This window comes from Oncorhynchus mykiss, chromosome 9 (assembly GCF_057628025.1).
Source record: "Oncorhynchus mykiss isolate SJ-2025 chromosome 9, ASM5762802v1, whole genome shotgun sequence".
In the NCBI taxonomy this organism is placed as follows: Eukaryota; Metazoa; Chordata; class Actinopteri; order Salmoniformes; family Salmonidae; genus Oncorhynchus; species Oncorhynchus mykiss.
This window is the reverse complement of record NC_143030.1, coordinates 6,116,754-6,137,109: the sequence shown is the minus strand read 5'-3', so window position 1 is coordinate 6,137,109 and position 20,356 is coordinate 6,116,754. Positions and strand designations below refer to the sequence as shown.

At 47.0% G+C, this 20,356-nt stretch overlaps 2 protein-coding genes across 6 annotated transcripts in view; one reads left to right on the top strand and one right to left on the bottom strand.

Moving 5' to 3' along the window:
- otud4 (OTU deubiquitinase 4) overlaps positions 1–1,506 on the bottom strand; it is a 44,940-nt gene extending 43,434 nt beyond the window's left edge. Inside the window, exons 1-2 of one of the 2 annotated variants that reach the window (XR_016483033.1) lie at positions 940–1,493; positions 339–422 (exon numbers count right to left, since the gene is read on the bottom strand). Coding sequence is in view for 1 of the 2 variants with exons in the window: in XM_036987082.2 (XP_036842977.2) it covers positions 339–422; positions 940–1,086 (231 nt within the window). In the remaining variant the exon portion in view is untranslated. Of the gene's footprint in view, positions 1–338; positions 423–939 lie in introns of both variants that reach the window. The other variant, XM_036987082.2, reaches the window with a different exon arrangement.
- A 549-nt stretch (positions 1,507–2,055) lies between these two features.
- LOC110531330 (SMAD family member 1) lies at positions 2,056–20,140 on the top strand. Of its 4 annotated transcripts, none has more exons than XM_036987083.2 (9): positions 2,062–2,205; positions 4,085–4,525; positions 4,599–4,814; positions 7,553–7,834; positions 8,024–8,143; positions 10,835–11,056; positions 14,960–15,120; positions 15,952–16,047; positions 17,882–20,140. In XM_036987083.2, exons 2-9 carry the CDS (start codon positions 4,342–4,344, stop codon positions 18,023–18,025), a joined length of 1,425 nt encoding a protein of 474 aa, XP_036842978.2. In that variant the 5' UTR covers positions 2,062–2,205; positions 4,085–4,341; the 3' UTR covers positions 18,026–20,140. The 4 variants fall into 4 exon arrangements, with proteins under 4 accessions (XP_090039477.1, XP_036842978.2, XP_090039476.1 ...); XM_090183350.1 differs by having other exon boundaries at positions 4,057–4,525; XM_036987084.2 differs by having other exon boundaries at positions 2,062–2,659.
- Positions 20,141–20,356: the final 216 nt, after the last annotated feature.

Below are 20,356 nucleotides of genomic sequence, written 5' to 3'. Positions count from 1 at the left end.
TGAGAGAGAGATAGAGACAGACAGAGAGACAGAGATAGACAGAGAGAGAGGGATGAGAGAGACACAGAGACACAGAGAGATAGAGACACAGAGAGATAGAGACACAGAGAGATAGACACAGAGAGATGGACACAGAGAGATAGAGACACAGAGAGATAGAGACACAGAGAGATAGAGACACAGAGACAGAGACAGATGAGAGAGAGAGGGAGATGAGCGAGACAGACAGACAGACAGAGAGAGACACACACAGAGAGACACTTCTAAGCCAATATAATATAACGCAGTTGGTTCAAGTGGTAACTTGGTTGAGGCCTTCCTATTAACTAGCTTCCTACCGCTGCATAGTTCTCCTTGTTCTTCTTTAGATACTGCACACAGGTGGCACGGACTTTGGTATGGAGGCTTTGACAGTGTAACACCTGAGAAACACCACACACGAAAACCCAGTCAAAAATAGTGCACTAAAGTAGCTAGTAAACTTCAGGCTTAACAAACTAGCTAGCAGGCTAACATAAGACTGGACCAACACACTGATTGCTACCTTAGCTAACTAACCATCTCGCTAAAAACACAACTTGACTAAATTCTCCTGGACCAAGTCTCCCTGAAAGTAATACAAAATAAATAAAGTTGCCATTGTTTTTATTAGTTGAGATTCAAGTTAAAAATGTTTGCAATATATAAATGATGTTTGTTTGGACTTTTAACGTGAGGATGAGAAAAAACAGCCTGGATTAAAAACACGTGCATGGAAAGAAAGAGAGAGGGTGTGTGTGTGTGAAACACTGTTGAGGACTTTCCTCTCGGAAATGTCTACGAAGCTAAACAAGTTAACTTTATTAAAAAGCTTATTTTTTTTATTATTAAAAAGAGCCGTCTGTGATATTTTGTTTTTCTTTGATTTGTCATGTGAATAACGTTCAACTTGGACTTTACCTGTTCAGCTACAGCCCGAAATAAACACGACCCGTCTTTGGCTATTTTTTTCCGGTGAAAGCCGATGGATTTCAGGTATTCGTCCATACATTTTTCTACACTTTTTTCGTTGTTATTTTGCCGCATGTTTGGTTGACATCCGTCCATAGTTGGTTTATCGATGCTGTCGAGTCTTGATAAGTCTCACTAGAGACACTAAAGAGTTAGTTAGCTTTCTGGTTAACTAACAATATAAAACGTTTTCCATTCAGGCTGTGCAATGAATACCAGGAAACTGTATATATAATGACTGCTGTTTTGTTTCGGTGGAAGCGTCAAGCTTTCGTTTTCACCAAAACATTCCTTTATAGTCTCATTAGTTTATTTTTTTCTAGACTGTCAATTAAAGACTAAATATACCGTGTGTTATATTAACTCGCTATCGTGTACAATTACATAGATGACATAGCTAACATGTATTCACCAACAACAACAAAAATAACGAAACAAATAGCTTCTCGTTTTAGTCCACGGTTGTCTCCTCGCTGTTTTACTCTCCACTGAAGTTTGGTAACTCGACTGGCCGCTGGGAGTTGTAGGCAACACGCCCTTCCTGTGCGCAGGGGCAGAGTGCCAAGAGAACTACATTAACCAACTTGCCCCCCACGCAGATTCTCTTCTCTTTTCCAAACAAACTGTAACGAAAGTAATAAAATTAAATTAAAAATTAAAAAGGTCTAGAAACATAAAATAAATATTTGATTTGTAAGGTTGTTTGTGATTTGATGGTGAATTATCTCTCAACACTAGCAAACTACTATATATGTTTGCTATATATATATATATATATATTTTTTATCTTCCTCCATTTAACACATTCTCAAAAGGAGTTGTTACCAGAGGAGATCGGTGGAAACTATCCTTTGGTTTTATATATATATATATATATATATACATATATATATTTTTTACGTGTTTTTTTAATAATATTATGCTTATATGTTGTTATTTATAGATTATACAAATATATATTTTTTTGTAGATGTCAGAGAGAATGGAAAACCTTACACGATAACCCAATAATATAACCTTATATATAATGTATATGTCGTGTCATGGTTTCTAATTTGTTTTTGCCCCTCCTCCTACGCGGTGCTGTCCCAGGGAGGGCGTTTTGCCAGTGGTTCTGCCTTAAATGTGACGCTAGAGTCCGGCAAGCGGGAGGCGAGGAGTCCGGTGTTGTTCTGGAGCGCTTTAAAACAAAAAATAACGTCTGTTTAAAACACGGTAATGTAAATGCTTCCTATAATTTAAATACAAAATAAACAACAGTCCTATGTTTTTCCGAAGAAATTGTTTGTTTAAATCGTTTGTTCGAAGCTCAAACTAGAGTAAGAGTTTATTTTACGATTCCAGAGTCGTCCAACTTTTCGCTCTATTGTCGTTCTCATCCAGACAAGACTTATCCCCAAAGCATGTAGGCCTATCTGATCATAAACCGTTTTTTTTATTTAGTTAAGTTAATAGTTTATCCGTTTAGAATCGGTTAAACGATGAACGTTATTATTTTTAAGACCCCGTTTTCTCTCCCTGTAGAAATAACAGTCGGATGTAGTTAGAAACGGATTGTTGTTGTCGTTATGATTTCTCCTTGTAGCAATGATCACATCAAAATACATTTGATTGGATCACATGTACCGCCACTGGAGTGACTGACAGGCCGTCTCTGTCTGAAGCCCAGGTCGGTTGAAAGTGCTCTCAGACCGGGCAAGCTTACAGGCCTGTCTCCTGGTCGGTCATAAACAATGTAGCTTCGTTCTCCACAAGGCGGGATAGGAGAGTGTCCCAAGGGGGGGAGGCAAAGGCAGGGTTGCTGTTGCAACATAACACTCTCTCTCTCTCCTGACCCTCCACATCTCCATCTCCCAATTAAACCGCGCCATGGCCGTCCGTGCCTGGACACATTGATTTTTTTTCTTCAGCTGTCTATCCTGCAGTTAGAAGCAGGGAAATGTGTTGTATCTAATGCGGTAGTGGTGGTAGGATGGAGCATCAGGCAGTGAAATGAGAAGGATAGTTTACAGCTAGCCGATTCTTTCAGATCTAGGGCGGGTTAGTTTGAGAGTTAAGCTGCTGTGCTCTCTGTCCAATTCTGACCGAATTGTCTGCCTGTCTCTCTCTCTCTCTCTCAGGTGTGCTGTCTGTCTCTCTCTCTCTCAGGTGTGCTGCCTGTCTCTCTCTCTCAGGTGTGCTGCCTGTCTCTCTCTCTCTCAGGTGTGCTGCCTGTCTCTCTCTCTCTCAGGTGTGCTGCCTGTCTCTCTCTCTCTCAGGTGTGCTGCCTGTCTCTCTCTCTCTCAGGTGTGCTGCCTGTCTCTCTCTCTCAGGTGTGCTGCCTGTCGCTCTCTCTCTCTGGTGCGCTGCCTGTCTCTCTCTCTCTCTCTCTCTCTCTCTCTGGTGCGCTGCCTGTCTCTCTCTCTCTCTCTCTGGTGCGCTGCCTGTCTCTCTCTCTCTCTCTCTGGTGCGCTGCCTGTCTCTCTCTCTCTCTCTTTCTCTCTCTCTGGTGCGCTGCCTGTCTCTCTGTCTCTCTCTGGTGCGCTGCCTGTCTCTCTGGTGCGCTGCCTGTCTCTCTGGTGCGCTGCCTGTCTCTCTCTCTCTCTCTCTCTGGTGCGCTGCCTGTCTCTCTCTCTCTCTCTTTCTCTCTCTCTGGTGCGCTGCCTGTCTCTCTGTCTCTCTCTGGTGCGCTGCCTGTCTCTCTGGTGCGCTGCCTGTCTCTCTGGTGCGCTGCCTGTCTCTCTGGTGCGCTGCCTGTCTCTCTGGTTCGCTGCCTGTCTCTCTCTCTGGTGCGCTGCCTGTCTCTCTGGTGCGCTGCCTGTCTCTCTCTCTTTCTCTCTATCTGGTGCGCTGCCTGTCTCTCTCTCTCTCTCTTTCTCTCTCTCTGGTGCGCTGCCTGTCTCTCTGTCTCTCTCTGGTGCGCCGCCTGTCTCTCTGGTGCGCCGCCTGTCTCTCTGGTGCGCCGCCTGTCTCTCTGGTGCGCCGCCTGTCTCTCTGGTGCGCCGCCTGTCTCTCTGGTGCGCTGCTTGTCTCTCTGGTTCGCTGCCTGTCTCTTGTTCTCAGATGTACTGTCTGTCTCTCTCTCAGGTGTGCTCTCTCTCTCTCTCTCTCTCAGGTGTGCTGTAAGGCGTGACAGCCTTATCTGGTCCTACGACTGCCCAACACAACTGGCCAACCTAGATCCCTCCGTGCAGTAACACTCTACAGGCCAGAGGCTAGCTAGGGCACAACAACAGAGTGTGATCCTCTCCACACTACTTAGTGTGCATCTGTATGTGACTGAGAGGGAGATACTGAGTACCCGTGTGTTACTGTACTGTATTTGAGGATATTCTCCCAGAGGACCCGGTCCTTCCCTACGTCGTCATCAAGATGAACGTGACGTCGCTATTCTCCTTCACCAGCCCGGCGGTGAAGAGGCTGCTGGGATGGAAACAGGGGGATGAGGAGGAGAAGTGGGCAGAGAAGGCAGTGGACGCCCTAGTGAAGAAACTGAAGAAGAGGAAGGGAACAATGGAGGAGCTGGAGAAGGCCCTCAGCTGTCCCGGACAGCCCAGTGAGTGGTCTGGGGGGGGGGGGGGGGGTGGTGGTGTGTGTGTGTCTCTAAATCCTCTCCCCTCTCCCACCAGGTAAGTGTGTGACCATCCCTCGGTCGTTGGACGGTCGTCTCCAGGTATCCCATCGTAAAGGTCTCCCCCACGTCATCTACTGCAGAGTGTGGAGATGGCCCGACCTACAGTCTCATCACGAACTCAAGGCCTTGGAGTGCTGCCAATTCCCCTTCACAGCCAAACACAAAGATGTCTGTATCAACCCCTACCACTATAAGAGAGTGGACAGTCCTAGTGAGTATACACTGACCCCCTAGTGAGGTTACACTGACCCCCTAGTGAGGTTACACTGACCCCCTAGTGAGGTTACACTGACCCCCTAGTGAGGTTACACTGCCCCCCTAGTGAGGTTACACTGCCCCCCTAGTGAGGTTACACTGCCCCCCTAGTGAGATTACACTGCCCCCCTAGTGAGGTTACACTGCCCCCCTAGTGAGGTTACACTGCCCCCCTAGTGAGGTTACACTGCCCCCCTAGTGAGGTTACACTGCCCCCCTAGTGAGGTTACACTGCCCCCCTAGTGAGGTTACACTGCCCCCCTAGTGAGGTTACACTGCCCCCCTAGTGAGGTTACACTGACCCCCTAGTGAGTATAAACTGACCCCCTAGTGAGTATAAACTGACCCCCCAGTGAGTATGTTACACCGACCCCCTAGTGAGTATACACTGCCCCCTAGTGAGTATACACTGCCCCCTAGTGAGTATACACTGCCCCCTAGTGAGTATACACTGCCCCCTAGTGAGTATACACTGCCCCCCTAGTGAGGTTACACTGCCCCCCTAGTGAGGTTACACTGCCCCCCTAGTGAGGTTACACTGCCCCCCTAGTGAGGTTACACTGCCCCCCTAGTGAGGTTACACTGCCCCCCTAGTGAGGTTACACTGCCCCCCTAGTGAGGTTACACTGCCCCCCTAGTGAGGTTACACTGCCCCCCTAGTGAGGTTACACTGCCCCCCTAGTGAGTATACACTGCCCCCCTAGTGAGTATACACTGACCCCCTAGTGAGTATAAACTGACCCCCTAATGAGTATAAACTGACCCCCTAGTGAGTATGTTACACCGACCCCCTAGTGAGTATGTTACATTGACCCCCTAGTGAGTATACACTGCCCCCTAGTGAGTATACACTGCCCCCTAGTGAGTATACACTGCCCCCCTAGTGAGTATACACTGCCCCCCTAGTGAGTATACACTGCCCCCCTAGTGAGTATACACTGCCCCCCTAGTGAGTATACACTGCCCCCCTAGTGAGTATACACTGCCCCCCTAGTGAGTATACACTGCCCCCCTAGTGAGGTTACACTGCCCCCCTAGTGAGTATACACTGCCCCCCTAGTGAGTATACACTGCCCCCCTAGTGAGGTTACACTGCCCCCCTAGTGAGGTTACACTGCCCCCCTAGTGAGGTTACACTGCCCCCCTAGTGAGGTTACACTGCCCCCCTAGTGAGGTTACACTGCCCCCCTAGTGAGGTTACACTGCCCCCCTAGTGAGGTTACACTGCCCCCCTAGTGAGTATACACTGTCCCCTAGTGAGTATACACTGACCCCTAGTGAGGTTACACTGCCCCCTACTGAGTATACACTGACCCCCTACCACAACAAGAAATTGGACAGCCCTAGTAAGTATAAGGCAGGAGGGGGTGTGGTGGTATAAGGCAGGAGGGGGTGTGGTGGTATAAGGCAGGAGGGGGTGTGGTGGTATAAGGCCCGGAGGGGGTGTGGTGGTATAAGGCCCGGAGGGGGTGTGGTGGTATATGGCCCGGAGGGGGTGTGGTGGTATATGGCCCGGAGGGGGTAAATGGCCACTAAATTGACGAAAGTGTGTGGACCTCTCCTTGTGCACGGGGTTATTGTCATGCTGAAACAGGAAAGGGACCCAGCGGATGCCAGGAGAACGCTACCTGCCCCAATGAAAAATGCCATCTATAAAGTTTCCTCCTCCACCAAACTTTACAGTTGCCACTATGCATTTGGGGCAGGTAGCGTTCTCCTGGCATCCCCCAAATCCAGATTAGTCCGCCGTACTGCCAGATGGTGAAGTGTGATCGATCACTCCAGAGAACTGCTCCAGAGTCCAATGGCAGCAAGCTTTACACCACTCCAGCCAACGCTTGGCATTGCACATGGTGATCTTAGGCTTGTGTGCGGCTGCTCGGCCATGGAAACCCATTTCATGAAGCTCCTGACGAACAGTTCTTGTGCTGACGTCCAGAGGCAGTTTGGAACTCGGTAGTGAGGGTTGCAACCGAGGACAGAAGATATTTATACGCTTCAGCACTCTGCGGTCCCGTTCTGTGAGCTTCTGTTGCCTACCACTTCTCAGCTGAGCCGTTGTTGCTCCTAGACATTTCCACTTCACAATAACAGCACTTACAGTTGACCGGGGTCAGCTCTAGCAGGGCAGAAATTTGACGAACTGACTTGTTGTAAAGGTGGCATCCTAAGACGGTGCCACATTATAAGTCACTGAGCTCTTCAGTAAGGCCAGTCTACTGCCAATGTTTGTCTATGGAGATTGCATGTCAGCAACGAGTGTGGCTGAAATGGCCAAAGCCACTAATTTGAAGCGGTGTCCACATACTTTTGTGTATATACAATGTACCACAGCTAAGGGCTGTTCTTACCCACGATGCAACTCAGAGTGCCTGGACACAACCCTTAGCCGTGGTATATTGGCCACATACCACAAACCCCCGAGGTGCCTTATTGCTATTATAAATTAGTTACCAACATAATTAGAGCAGTAAAAATTAATGTTTTTGTCATACCCCGTGGTATACGGTCTGATATACCACCGCTTTCAGCCAATCAGCATTCGGGGCTCGAACAGCCCAGTTTATAATAACAAGTATACTATCTGAAATTGACCTCTACAAGGTTTTAGCTGTATGGAAATAGAGCCAGCTTGCCTTTATTGATAAGGGACTGACACCTTCCTCCTCCCCCTTTCTCTCCCCCCCTCCTCAGTGCTGCCCCCTGTCCTGGTCCCTAGGAACAGTGACCTCACAGCGAGGCCGGGGATGCAGCCCCGTTACCATGGCGCCATCGACCAGAACGAGCCTCTCATGCCCCACAACGCCACTTTCCCAGAATCCTTCCCTCCAGGCGGGGGCGGCAACGAAGGGTTGGCGTTCCCTTGTTCCCCTGGCAACAGCTTCCCCAGTTCGCCCGGCAGTGGGTCCAGCAGCATCTCCGCGTTCCCCCACTCCCCACTTAGCTCCGACCCAGACAGCCCCTTCCATGTCCCGGGTAAGACTGGTCCTGAGCTGGCTCACCTCTGGAGCCCTCTCTTTCCTCCCTCTCTCTCCTCTTTCCTCCCTCTCTCTCCTCTCCTCTCTACAGCTTACCTGGAGCGTCTTACTCTATACAGCTGTGTTCAATTAGTTTTCTATGCCGTAGGTTGTTGTGTTTGCTAATAAATGGTGTGTTGTAACACAGCTGACACCCCGCCCCCAGCCTACATGCCTCCAGATGATTATTTGATTCAGGACTGCTCCCAGCCAATGGAAACCAACCTCCTCGCCATGCCAACCGGCCTAGATACCAACAACAGGCCAGGTAACCACAGAAACGCAGTATGCCCATAGACATTAATATCCGCTCTTCCTGCCTCTCTTCTCTCTCGCTATCCCTCTCTTCTTTCTCCCTCTCTCCTTCTCTCCTTCCTCCTCTTTCTCTCTAGATGTATCTGAATAACCTCCTCTCTGTCTGTCTCTGTCTCTTTCTCTAGATGACATTAATATCCGCTCTTCCTGCCTCTCTTCTCTCTCGCTATCCCTCTCTTCTTTCTCCCTCTCTCCTTCTCTCCTTCCTCCTCTCTCTCTCTAGATGTAGCTGAATAACCTCCTCTCTGTCTCTCTCTGTCTCTCTCTGTCTCTCTCTGTCTCTCTCGGTCTCTCTCTGTCTCTCTCTCTCTAGATGTTCAGCTAGTAGCCTACGAGGAACCAAAACACTGGTGTTCTTTAGTGTACTATGAGCTGAATAACCTCCTCTCTGTCTCTCTCTGTCTCTCTCTGTCTCTCTCTGTCTCTCTCGGTCTCTCTCGGTCTCTCTCTGTCTCTCTCTGTCTCTCTCTCTCTAGATGTTCAGCTAGTAGCCTACGAGGAACCAAAACACTGGTGTTCTATAGTGTACTATGAGCTGAATAACCTCCTCTCTGTCTCTCTCTCTCTCTCTCTCTAGATGTTCAGCCAGTAGCCTACGAGGAACCAAAACACTGGTGTTCTATAGTGTACTATGAGCTGAATAACCTCCTCTCTGTCTCTCTCTGTCTCTCTCTAGATGTTCAGCCAATAGCCTACGAGGAACCAAAACACTGGTGTTCTATAGTGTACTATGAGCTGAATAACCTCCTCTCTGTCTCTCTCTCTCTCTCTCTCTCTCTCTAGATGTTCAGCCAGTAGCCTACGAGGAACCAAAACACTGGTGTTCTATAGTGTACTATGAGCTGAATAACCTCCTCTCTGTCTCTCTCTCTCTCTCTCTAGATGTTCAGCCAGTAGCCTACGAGGAACCAAAACACTGGTGTTCTATAGTGTACTATGAGCTGAATAACCTCCTCTCTCTCTCTCTCTCTCTCTCTAGATGTTCAGCCAGTAGCCTACGAGGAACCAAAACACTGGTGTTCTATAGTGTACTATGAGCTGAATAACCTCCTCTCTGTCTCTCTCTGTCTCTCTCTAGATGTTCAGCCAGTAGCCTACGAGGAACCAAAACACTGGTGTTCTATAGTGTACTATGAGCTGAATAACCTCCTCTCTGTCTCTCTCTGTCTCTCTCTGTCTCTCTCGGTCTCTCTCTGTCTCTCTCTCTCTAGATGTTCAGCCAGTAGCCTACGAGGAACCAAAACACTGGTGTTCTATAGTGTACTATGAGCTGAATAACCTCCTCTCTGTCTCTCTCTCTCTCTCTCTAGATGTTCAGCCAGTAGCCTACGAGGAACCAAAACACTGGTGTTCTATAGTGTACTATGAGCTGAATAACCTCCCCTCTCTCTCTCTCTAGATGTTCAGCCAGTAGCCTACGAGGAACCAAAACACTGGTGTTCTATAGTGTACTATGAGCTGAATAACCTCCTCTCTGTCTCTCTCTCTCTCTCTCTAGATGTTCAGCCAGTAGCCTACGAGGAACCAAAACACTGGTGTTCTATAGTGTACTATGAGCTGAATAACCTCCTCTCTGTCTCTCTCTGTCTCTCTCTAGATGTTCAGCCAGTAGCCTACGAGGAACCAAAACACTGGTGTTCTATAGTGTACTATGAGCTGAATAACCTCCTCTCTGTCTCTCTCTGTCTCTCTCTAGATGTTCAGCCAGTAGCCTACGAGGAACCAAAACACTGGTGTTCTATAGTGTACTATGAGCTGAATAACCTCCTCTCTGTCTCTCTCTCTCTCTCTAGATGTTCAGCCAGTAGCCTACGAGGAACCAAAACACTGGTGTTCTATAGTGTACTATGAGCTGAATAACCTCCTCTCTCTCTCTCTCTCTAGATGTTCAGCCAGTAGCCTACGAGGAACCAAAACACTGGTGTTCTATAGTGTACTATGAGCTGAATAACCTCCTCTCTGTCTCTCTCTGTCTCTCTCTAGATGTTCAGCCAGTAGCCTACGAGGAACCAAAACACTGGTGTTCTATAGTGTACTATGAGCTGAATAACCTCCCCTCTCTCTCTCTCTAGATGTTCAGCCAGTAGCCTACGAGGAACCAAAACACTGGTGTTCTATAGTGTACTATGAGCTGAATAACCTCCTCTCTGTCTCTCTCTCTCTAGATGTTCAGCCAGTAGCCTACGAGGAACCAAAACACTGGTGTTCTATAGTGTACTATGAGCTGAATAACCTCCTCTCTGTCTCTCTCTGTCTCTCTCTAGATGTTCAGCCAGTAGCCTACGAGGAACCAAAACACTGGTGTTCTATAGTGTACTATGAGCTGAATAACCTCCCCTCTCTCTCTCTCTAGATGTTCAGCCAGTAGCCTACGAGGAACCAAAACACTGGTGTTCTATAGTGTACTATGAGCTGAATAACCTCCCCTCTCTCTCTCTCTAGATGTTCAGCCAGTAGCCTACGAGGAACCAAAACACTGGTGTTCTATAGTGTACTATGAGCTGAATAACCTCCTCTCTGTCTCTCTCTCTCTCTCTCTCTCTAGATGTTCAGCCAGTAGCCTACGAGGAACCAAAACACTGGTGTTCTATAGTGTACTATGAGCTGAATAACCTCCTCTCTGTCTCTCTCTGTCTCTCTCTAGATGTTCAGCCAGTAGCCTACGAGGAACCAAAACACTGGTGTTCTATAGTGTACTATGAGCTGAATAACCGCGTGGGTGAGGCGTACCTGGCGTCAGACTCCAGTGTTCTGGTCGACGGCTTCACCGACCCGTCCAATAACCGCAACCGCTTCTGCCTCGGCCTGCTGTCTAACGTCAACCGCAACTCGACCATAGAGAACACACGCAGGCACATCGGCAAAGGTGAGACTCGAGAGTTTAGCTTTAGAAATATTGGTGAGACTGTGTCTATGGCAACAGGGAAGACCCACTAGATGTTGGACCGTTGCTGTGGGGGGGGACATGCTTCCATTCAGCCACAAGAGCCTTAGTGAGGACAGGCACTGACGTTGGGGGTGATTAGGCCTGGCTCGCAGTCGGCGTCCCAATTCATCCTAAAGGTGTTCGATGGGTTTGAGGCCAGGTGTACAAAGCTCTTAGAGACTTACTCAGAAAGACTCACAGCTGTTAGAGACTGACCCAGAAAGACTCACAGCTCTTAGAGACTGACCCAGAAAGACTCACAGCTCTTAGAGACTGACCCAGAAAGACTCACAGCTCTTAGAGCCTTACCCAGAAAGACACAGCTCTTAGAGACTGACCCAGAAAGACTCACAGCTCTACCCAGCTCTACCCAGACTCACAGCCTTACCCAGAAAGGCACATCTGTAATACCTTTCTAACACGTATTGACTCAGGGGTGTAAAATACTTACATTGCTGTGAAAAAGTATTTCCCCCAATTTCAGATTTTCTCTATTTCTGAATGTTTTTGATACAAAATGTTATCAGATCTTCAACCAAAACCTAATATTAGATCAAGGGAACTTGACTTTACAATTAACAAAAATAAAATGGATACTTTATTTAATGAACAAAGTTCTGCAAAACCCAATTCCCCTTTTTCCCCTTTACACTCAACTGGTTGTGCCACTTCCTGTAGCTGCCATGACTCCAACCAAACACTTCCTGTAGCTGCCATGACTCCAACCAACCACTTCCTGTAGCAGCAATGACTCCAACCAAACACTTCCTGTAGTTGTTGACCAACCAAACACTTCCTGTAGTTGTGGATCAGTCTCTCACGTCTCTGTGGAGGAGTTTACTGTAGCTGCAATGACTCCAACCAACCACTTCCTGTAGTTGTGGACCAACCAAACACTTCCTGTAGTTGTGGATCAGTCTCTCACGTCTCTATGGAGGAGTTTACTGTAGCTGCAATGACTCCAACCAACCACTTCCTGTAGTTGTGGACCAACCAACCACTTCCTGTAGTTGTGGACCAACCAAACACTTCCTGTAGTTGTGGACCAGTCTCTCACGTATCTGTGGAGGAAGTTTGACACACTGTCAAGCTCTGCCACAACATCTCAATTGGGTTTAGGTCTGGACTTTGACTAAGGCTTCTATGAAGGCAAGTCGTCCAGGTCCTGAGGTAGCAAAGCCTCCCCAAACCATCACACTACCACCACCATGCTGGACCCCAAACCATCACACTACCACCACCATGCTGGACCCCAAACCATCACACTACCACCACCATGCTGGACCCCAAACCATCACACTACCACCACCATGCTGACCCCAAACCATCACACTACCACCACCATGCTGGACCCCAAACCATCACACTACCACCACCATGCTGGACCCCAAACCATCACACTACCACCACCATGCTGGACCCCAAACCATCACACTACCACCACCATGCTGACCCCAAACCATCACACTACCACCACCATGCTGGACCCCAAACCATCACACTACCACCACCATGCTGGACCCCAAACCATCACACTACCACCACCATGCTGGACCCCAAACCATCACACTACCACCACCATGCTGACCCCAAACCATCACACTACCACCACCATGCTGACCCCAAACCATCACACTACCACCACCATGCTGGACCCCAAACCATCACACTACCACCACCATGCTGACCCCAAACCATCACACTACCACCACCATGCTGGACCCCAAACCATCACACTACCACCACCATGCTGACCCCAAACCATCACACTACCACCACCATGCTGGACCCCAAACCATCACACTACCACCACAATGCTGACCCCAAACCATCACACTACCACCACCATGCTGGACCCCAAACCATCACACTACCATCACCATGCTGACCCCAAACCATCACACTACCACCACCATGCTGGACCCCAAACCATCACACTACCACCACCATGCTGACCCCAAACCATCACACTACCACCACCATGCTGGACCCCAAACCATCACACTACCACCACCATGCTGACCCCAAACCATCACACTACCACCACCATGCTGGACCCCAAACCATCACACTACCACCACCATGCTGGACCCCAAACCATCACACTACCACCCCCATGCTGGACCCCAAACCATCACACTACCACCACCATGCTGACCGTTGGTATGAGGGATTTTACTGTGGAATGCAGTGTTTTGGTTTTCACCAGACATAATGGGACCCATCTCATCCAAAAAGTGGACTCCAGTTTGCCAAAAAGCACCTGGATGATCATCAAGACTCGAGGAAGAATATGGACAGATGTTTCAAAGGTTTAACGTTTTGAAATACCAACGAGATGTATAGATAGCCATGTCCTCGTTCAGCCACGACTCTAAACATAAATGCAGGACCCTGTCTTTCAAAGATAATTAGTAAAAATCCAAATAACTTCACAGATCTTCATTGTAAAGGGTTTAAACACTGTTTCCCATTGCTTGTTCAATGAGCCATAAACAATTAATGAACATGCACCTGTGGAACGGTCGTTAAGACACCAACAGCTTATAGACGGTTGGCAATTAAGGTCACAGTTATGAAAACCTAGGACACTAAAGAGGTATTTCTGCTGACTCTGAAAAACACCAATAGAAAGATGCCCAGGGTCCCTGCTCATCTGCGTGAATGTACCTTAAGCATGCTGCAAGGAGGCATGAGGACTGCAGATGTAGCCAGGGCAATAAATTGCAATGTCCGTACTGTGAGATGCCTAAGACAGCGCTACAGGGAGACAGGACAGACAGCTGATCGTCCTCGCAGCGGCAGACCATGTGTAACAACACCTGCACAGGATTGGTACATCACACCTGCGGGACAGGTACAGGATGGCAACAACAACTGCCCGAGTTACACCAGGAACGCACAATCCCTCCATCAGTGCTCAGACTGTCCTCAATATGCTGAGAGAGGCTGGACTAAGGGCTTGTAGGCCTGTTGTAAGGCAGGTCCTCACCAGACCTCACCGGCAACAACGTCGTCTATGGGCACAAACCCACCGTTGTTGGACCAGACAGGACTGGGAAAAAGTGCTCTTCACTGACGAGTCGCAGTTTTGTCTCATATAGGGGTGAGGGTCGGATTCGTGTTTATCGTCGAAGGAATGAGTGTTACACCGAGGCCTGTACTCTGGGGCAGGATCGATTTGGAGGTGGAGGGTCCGTCATGGTCTGGGGCGGTGTGTCACAGCATCATCGGACTGAGCTTGTTGTCATTGCAGGCAATTTCAACAGGGAAGACATCCTCCTCCCTCATGTGGTACCCTTCCTGCAGGCTCATCCTGACATGACTCTCCAGCATGACAATGCCACCAGCCATACTGCTCGTTTTGTGCGTGATTTCCTGCAAGACAGGAATGTCAGTGTTCTGCCATGGCCAGCGAAGAGCCCGGATCTCAATCCCACTGAGCACGTCTGGGACCTGTTGGATCGGAGGGTGAGGGCTAGGGCCAGTTCTTCAGTTCCCGTTGGTAGTAATAGTCTCTAACAGAGCTCATCCAGTTTATTCTCCAGTGATTGACAGGATAGTCTCTCTAACAGAGCTCATCCAGTTTGTTCGCTAATAGAAAATGGCAGTCTATTGTAGTCTCGTCAGGGTGCCAGCTCACCTCTTTCACAGCCACTTCCTCTTTGGAGTCCCGCGGATCAGGGCCTGGTCCGGAGTAACGCTCAGAGCTGCCGACTAATTGAAGTAGACATTTTCATCAAAATCGAAGTTAGTGATTGTTGTTGCTCTGATGTCCAGAGGCTGTTTTCGGTCATAGGAGACATTTTATGCATTTAAATAAAGAAATAATCCTCTCCCCAGGTGTCCATCTCTACTACGTAGGAGGTGAGGTGTATGCAGAGTGTCTGAGTGACACCAGTATCTTCGTTCAGAGTCGTAACTGTAACTATCATCACGGTTTCCACCCCACCACGGTGTGTAAGATCCCTAGTGGCTGCAGTCTGAAGATCTTTAACAACCAGGTAGGTAGACAGGACACACACACACACACACACACAACGACCGGAAGGTTCCAATTCTACCTCTCTGTCTTTCAGAGGAGAATATAATATAATTATAAACCCCACTGGTCAATCGTTTTAGAACATTCCAGGGTTATTCTTTATTTTTTGACTATTTTCTACATTGTAGAATAATAGTGAAGACATCAAAACTATGAAATAAAACATATGGAATCGTGTAGTAACCGAAAAAAAGTGTTAAATAAATATTTTATTTTCTTTTGACTACCTCATGAAGCTGGTTGAGAGAATGCCAAGAGTGTGCAAAGCTGTCATCAAGGCGAAGGGTGGCTACTTGGAAGAATCTAAAATAGAGAATATATTTTGATTTGTTTAACACTTCTACTACATGATTCCATATGTGTTATTTCATAGTTTTGATGTCTTCAGTATTATTCTACAATGTAGAATATAGTCAAAAATAAAGAAAAACCCTGGAATGAGTAGGTGTTCTAAAACCCTGGAATGAGTAGGTGTTCTAGAACCCTGGAATGAGTAGGTGTTCTAGAACCCTGGAATGAGTAGGTGTTCTAAAACCCTGGAATGAGTAGGTGTTCTAGAACCCTGGAATGAGTAGGTGTTCTAGAACCCTGGAATGAGTAGGTGTTCTAGAACCCTGGAATGAGTAGGTGTTCTAGAACCCTGGAATGAGTAGGTGTTCTAGAACCCTGGAATGAGTAGGTGTGTCCAAACTTTTGACTGGTACTGTACATATACTTTATATAGTATACGGCAGAAGACACATTTCTACCTTGTACAATTGGAATGTAAACTTCTATTGTTCTTCACCAGGAATTTGCCCAGCTACTGGCCCAGTCAGTGAACCACGGCTTTGAGGCTGTTTACGAGCTCACCAAGATGTGTACCATACGCATGAGCTTCGTCAAGGTAAACATGAGGTCAGGGGAGGGGCTAAGGGTTACAGGTGGGCAATGTGTACCGTACGCATGAGCTTCGTCAAGGTAAACATGAGGTCAGGGGAGGGGCTAAGGGTTACAGGTGGGCAATGTGTACCGTACGCATGAGCTTCGTCAAGGTAAACATGAGGTCAGGGGAGGGGCTAAGGGTTACAGGTGGGCAATGTGTACCGTACGCATGAGCTTCGTCAAGGTAAACATGAGGTCAGGGGAGGGGCTAAGGGTTACAGGTGGGCAATGTGTACCGTACGCATGAGCTTCAAGGTAAACATGGGGTCGGGGGAGGGGTCAATTTGTTTTTCAACCACTCCACAAATTTCTTGTTAACAAACTATAGTTTTGGCAAGTCGGTTAGGACATCTACTTTGTGTATGACACAAGTCATTTTTCCCACCATTGTTTACAGACAGATGATTTCACATGTAATTCAGCTTGGTCACAAATGGGTCTACAAAATAGACAATGACCCCAAGCAGACTTCCAAAGTTGTGTCAAAATGGCTTAAGGACAACAAAGTCAAGGTATTGGAGTGGCCATCAGAAAGTTACCTGAAATGTTTGACCCAAGTTAAACAATTTAAAGGCAATGCTACCTAATACTAATTGAGTGTACGTAAACTTCTGACCCACTGTGATGAAAGAAATAAAAGCTGAAATAAATTATTCGCTCTACTATTATTCTGACATTTTACATTCTTAAAATGGTGATCCTAACTGACCTAAAACAGGGATTTTTTTACTAGGATTAAATGTCAGGAATTGTGAAACTGAGTTTAAATGTATTTGGCTAATGGTGTATGTAAACTTCAGACTTCAACTATAGTTCCACATTGATCTGGTACTTCCTGTATATAGTTCCACATTGATCTGGTACTTCCTGTATATAGTTCCACATTGATCTGGTACTTCCTGTATATAGTTCCACATTGATCTGGTACTTCCTGTATATAGTTCCACATTGATCTGGTACTTCCTGTGTATAGTTCCACATTGATCTGGTACTTCCTGTGTATAGTTCCACATTGATCTGGTACTTCCTGTATATAGTTCCACATTGATCTGGTACTTCCTGTATATAGTTCCACATTGATCTGGTACTTCCTGTATATAGTTCCACATTGATCTGGTACTTCCTGTATATAGTTCCACATTGATCTGGTACTTCCTGTATATAGCTCCACATTGATCTGGTACTTCCTGTATATAGTTCCACATTGATCTGGTACTTCCTGTATATAGTTCCACATTGATCTGGTACTTCCTGTATATAGTTCCACATTGATCTGGTACTTCCTGTATATAGCTCCACATTGATCTGGTACTTCCTGTATATAGTTCCACATTGATCTGGTACTTCCTGTATATAGTTCCACATTGATCTGGTACTTCCTGTATATAGTTCCACATTGATCTGGTACTTCCTGTATATAGTTCCACATTGTTCTGGTACTTCCTGTATATAGTTCCACATTGATCTGGTACTTCCTGTATATAGCTCCACATTGATCTGGTACTTCCTGTATATAGCTCCACATTGATCTGGTACTTCCTGTGTAGCTCTATTCTTGTGTATTTTATATTACTCAGGGCTCATAAGCATTTCACGGTTAAGTCTCTACCCGTTGTTTTCGGCACGTGACAAATACAATTAGATTTGAAGGGTCAGGGGTTAACAGGTGGTCTACGAGCTCATCCCATTCTCTGGTCTTGCTGTCTCTGAATGCTCAATCCTGCAACTTTTCAGTTGTGTTGTGCAGTGTACCCTCTAATCGTGTGTGTGTGTGTGTGCTCCTCTTCCTCCCCCAGGGTTGGGGTGCAGAGTACCACCGCCAGGACGTGACCAGCACCCCCTGCTGGATAGAAGTGCACCTGCACGGCCCTCTACAGTGGCTGGACAAAGTGCTCACACAGATGGGCTCTCCCCATAACGCCATATCCTCCGTGTCCTAACACACACACAGCCTCTCGACGCCACATGTTCAAATTTAGTTTTTTGTAACTTCTTTTTTTATTTTTTCAAATCTGCTGAGAGAGAGAGAGAAAAAACACAACACAACGTTATTCATCATCCCATATTACAATATCGGTCTTGACTGGAGCAGCCTAGAGAACCAGCTATGGATAGCTAGGCTAATTGAGGCCACATGCTGCAATTTCTCCCCAACCCCATTCAGATGAGAAAACATCAGCCTACCTATCGGTTACTCCCAACCCCATTCAGATGAGAAAACATCAGCCTACCTATCGGTCACTCCAACCCCATTTTTGCTAACTTTGAGTTCCCATATGTTATTCCATCTTGCATTAGTGAACTCACTCCACTTGCGTCACATTGAGCCTCTTTGATTGGCCAACATAACAACAAGCTACACAGTAAAGGCTACCGGTCTTTTTTACGGGACCGCGTTATAAAAACTACCTTGAAAAGTTAGTGAATTATCTGATATTTCATGGTATATCCTTGTATGTAACAATGTCATATGGGTAATTTTAATTTACCATGACCAAACTGGACAATCAGGACTGAGGGATTATCTGGCCTCAATCGGGACCGAGACATCTGTGATCGGCTAGCACTGCCTGGCCTCAATCGGGACCGAGACATCGTCTGTGATCGGCTAGCACTGCCTGGCCTCAATCGGGACCGAGACAAATGTGATTGGCTAGCACTGCCTGGCCTCAAACAGGACCGAGACATAATCTGTGATCGGCTAGCACTGCCTGGCCTCAATCAGGACCGAGACATAATCTGTGATCGGCTAGCACTGCCTGGCCTCAATCAGGACCGAGACATCGTCTGTGATCGGCTAGCACTGCCTGGCCAGCCAGGACAATCGAGGAATCTTTTCTTAATTGGATTTGCTCAACTCCTACGTCCTCTCGCCTCCTTTTGTAAAAGGCCAAAGGGTAATCAAGAGGCGTCGAGGAGAGGTAACACGGGACGAAAATGCGCTTGCATGAAACGAGACTCCTAGTCCACTCGCACGTCATCAGGCAAATCACTTGGATCCCAATTCAAATATGCAAAGTGATCAGAACAAATGATGCTAGTTGTGAAGTACATGTTCTAGATAAAACTAAGTAGTATATTGTTTTTAAACTGTGACAAAACGAAAGCTGATTCAAAGGGGAGGGGATGTTGTTGATTTCAAAACTCTTCTGTGAAGGACTTTGGTAGGACACACGTGACTGTCCTCCATGAGAGGTGGCTATCGAGGAGGGGAGGGACCGTCTTCCGTTTCGCCTGCTAACGAATTGCCATCTCCTCGACTACCTATTGGTTTCTGGGTCACGGAGGAGAGAGAGGGTGGAGGATGGACTTTTGCCCAAATGAGAAAAAGGCCCTTTCCAGTGCGTTTATATTCATCTTTATATTCAGGTTATGTCCCAAATGGAACACTTGTTCCCTTTTTTATAGTGCACTACTTTAACCCCAATGGACCCTGGTCAATAGTAGTGGACTATAAATGTAAGAAGGGTATCATTTGGTTGTCACTACAGTAGTATATGTTTGTATCCCAAATGGCTCCCTATTCCCTACATAGTGCACTACTTTAGACCAGGACCTATAGGGCACCCTATTCCCTACATAGTGCACTACTTTAGACCAGGACCTATAGGGCACCCTATTCCCTACATAGTACACTACTTTAGACCAGGACCTATGGGGCACCCTATTCCCTACATAGTGCACTACTTTAGACCAGGACCTATAGGGCACCCTATTCCCTACATAGTACACTACTTTAGACCCTGGCCTATAGGGCACCCTATTCCCTACATAGTACACTACTTTAGACCAGGACCTATGGGGCACCCTATTCCCTACATAGTACACTACTTTAGACCAGGACCTATAGGGCACCCTATTCCCTACATAGTGCACTACTTTAGACCCTGGCCTATAGGGCACCCTATTCCCTACATAGTGCACTACTTTAGACCCTGGCCTTTAGGGCTCTGTAGAGGAAATGGGCTGCCATTACAGACAGACTGTCTGTTCCATAAACACCTGTAGTTTTATTATTTTTTAAATTGAAATAAAAGCGAGCATTTCTTATTGGATGTGGTTTGGAGTCTGTTTTCTTCCTGCCTGGTGAATAAAGAGACGACTGAAGAGAGAGGACTGTCTCTACGGCCAGGATCACTGTGTACTCTGTAGTGATAAACACTATGGTCAGTTTACTCTGTAGTGATAAACACTATGGTCAGTTTACTCTGTAGTGATAAACACTATGGTCAGTTTACTCTGTAATGATTAACACTATGGTCAGTTTACTC

Bases quoted from the DNA above. Each gene is read 5' to 3' on its own strand.
- LOC110531330 (XM_036987083.2), top strand. From the start codon at position 4,342: ATGAACGTGACGTCGCTATTCTCCTTCACCAGCCCGGCGGTGAAGAGG. The intron at 7,835-8,023 runs GTAAGACTGGTC...GTTGTAACACAG, and splicing joins CAGCCCCTTCCATGTCCCGG to CTGACACCCCGCCCCCAGCC. The intron at 16,048-17,881 runs GTAAACATGAGG...TTCCTCCCCCAG, and splicing joins TACGCATGAGCTTCGTCAAG to GGTTGGGGTGCAGAGTACCA.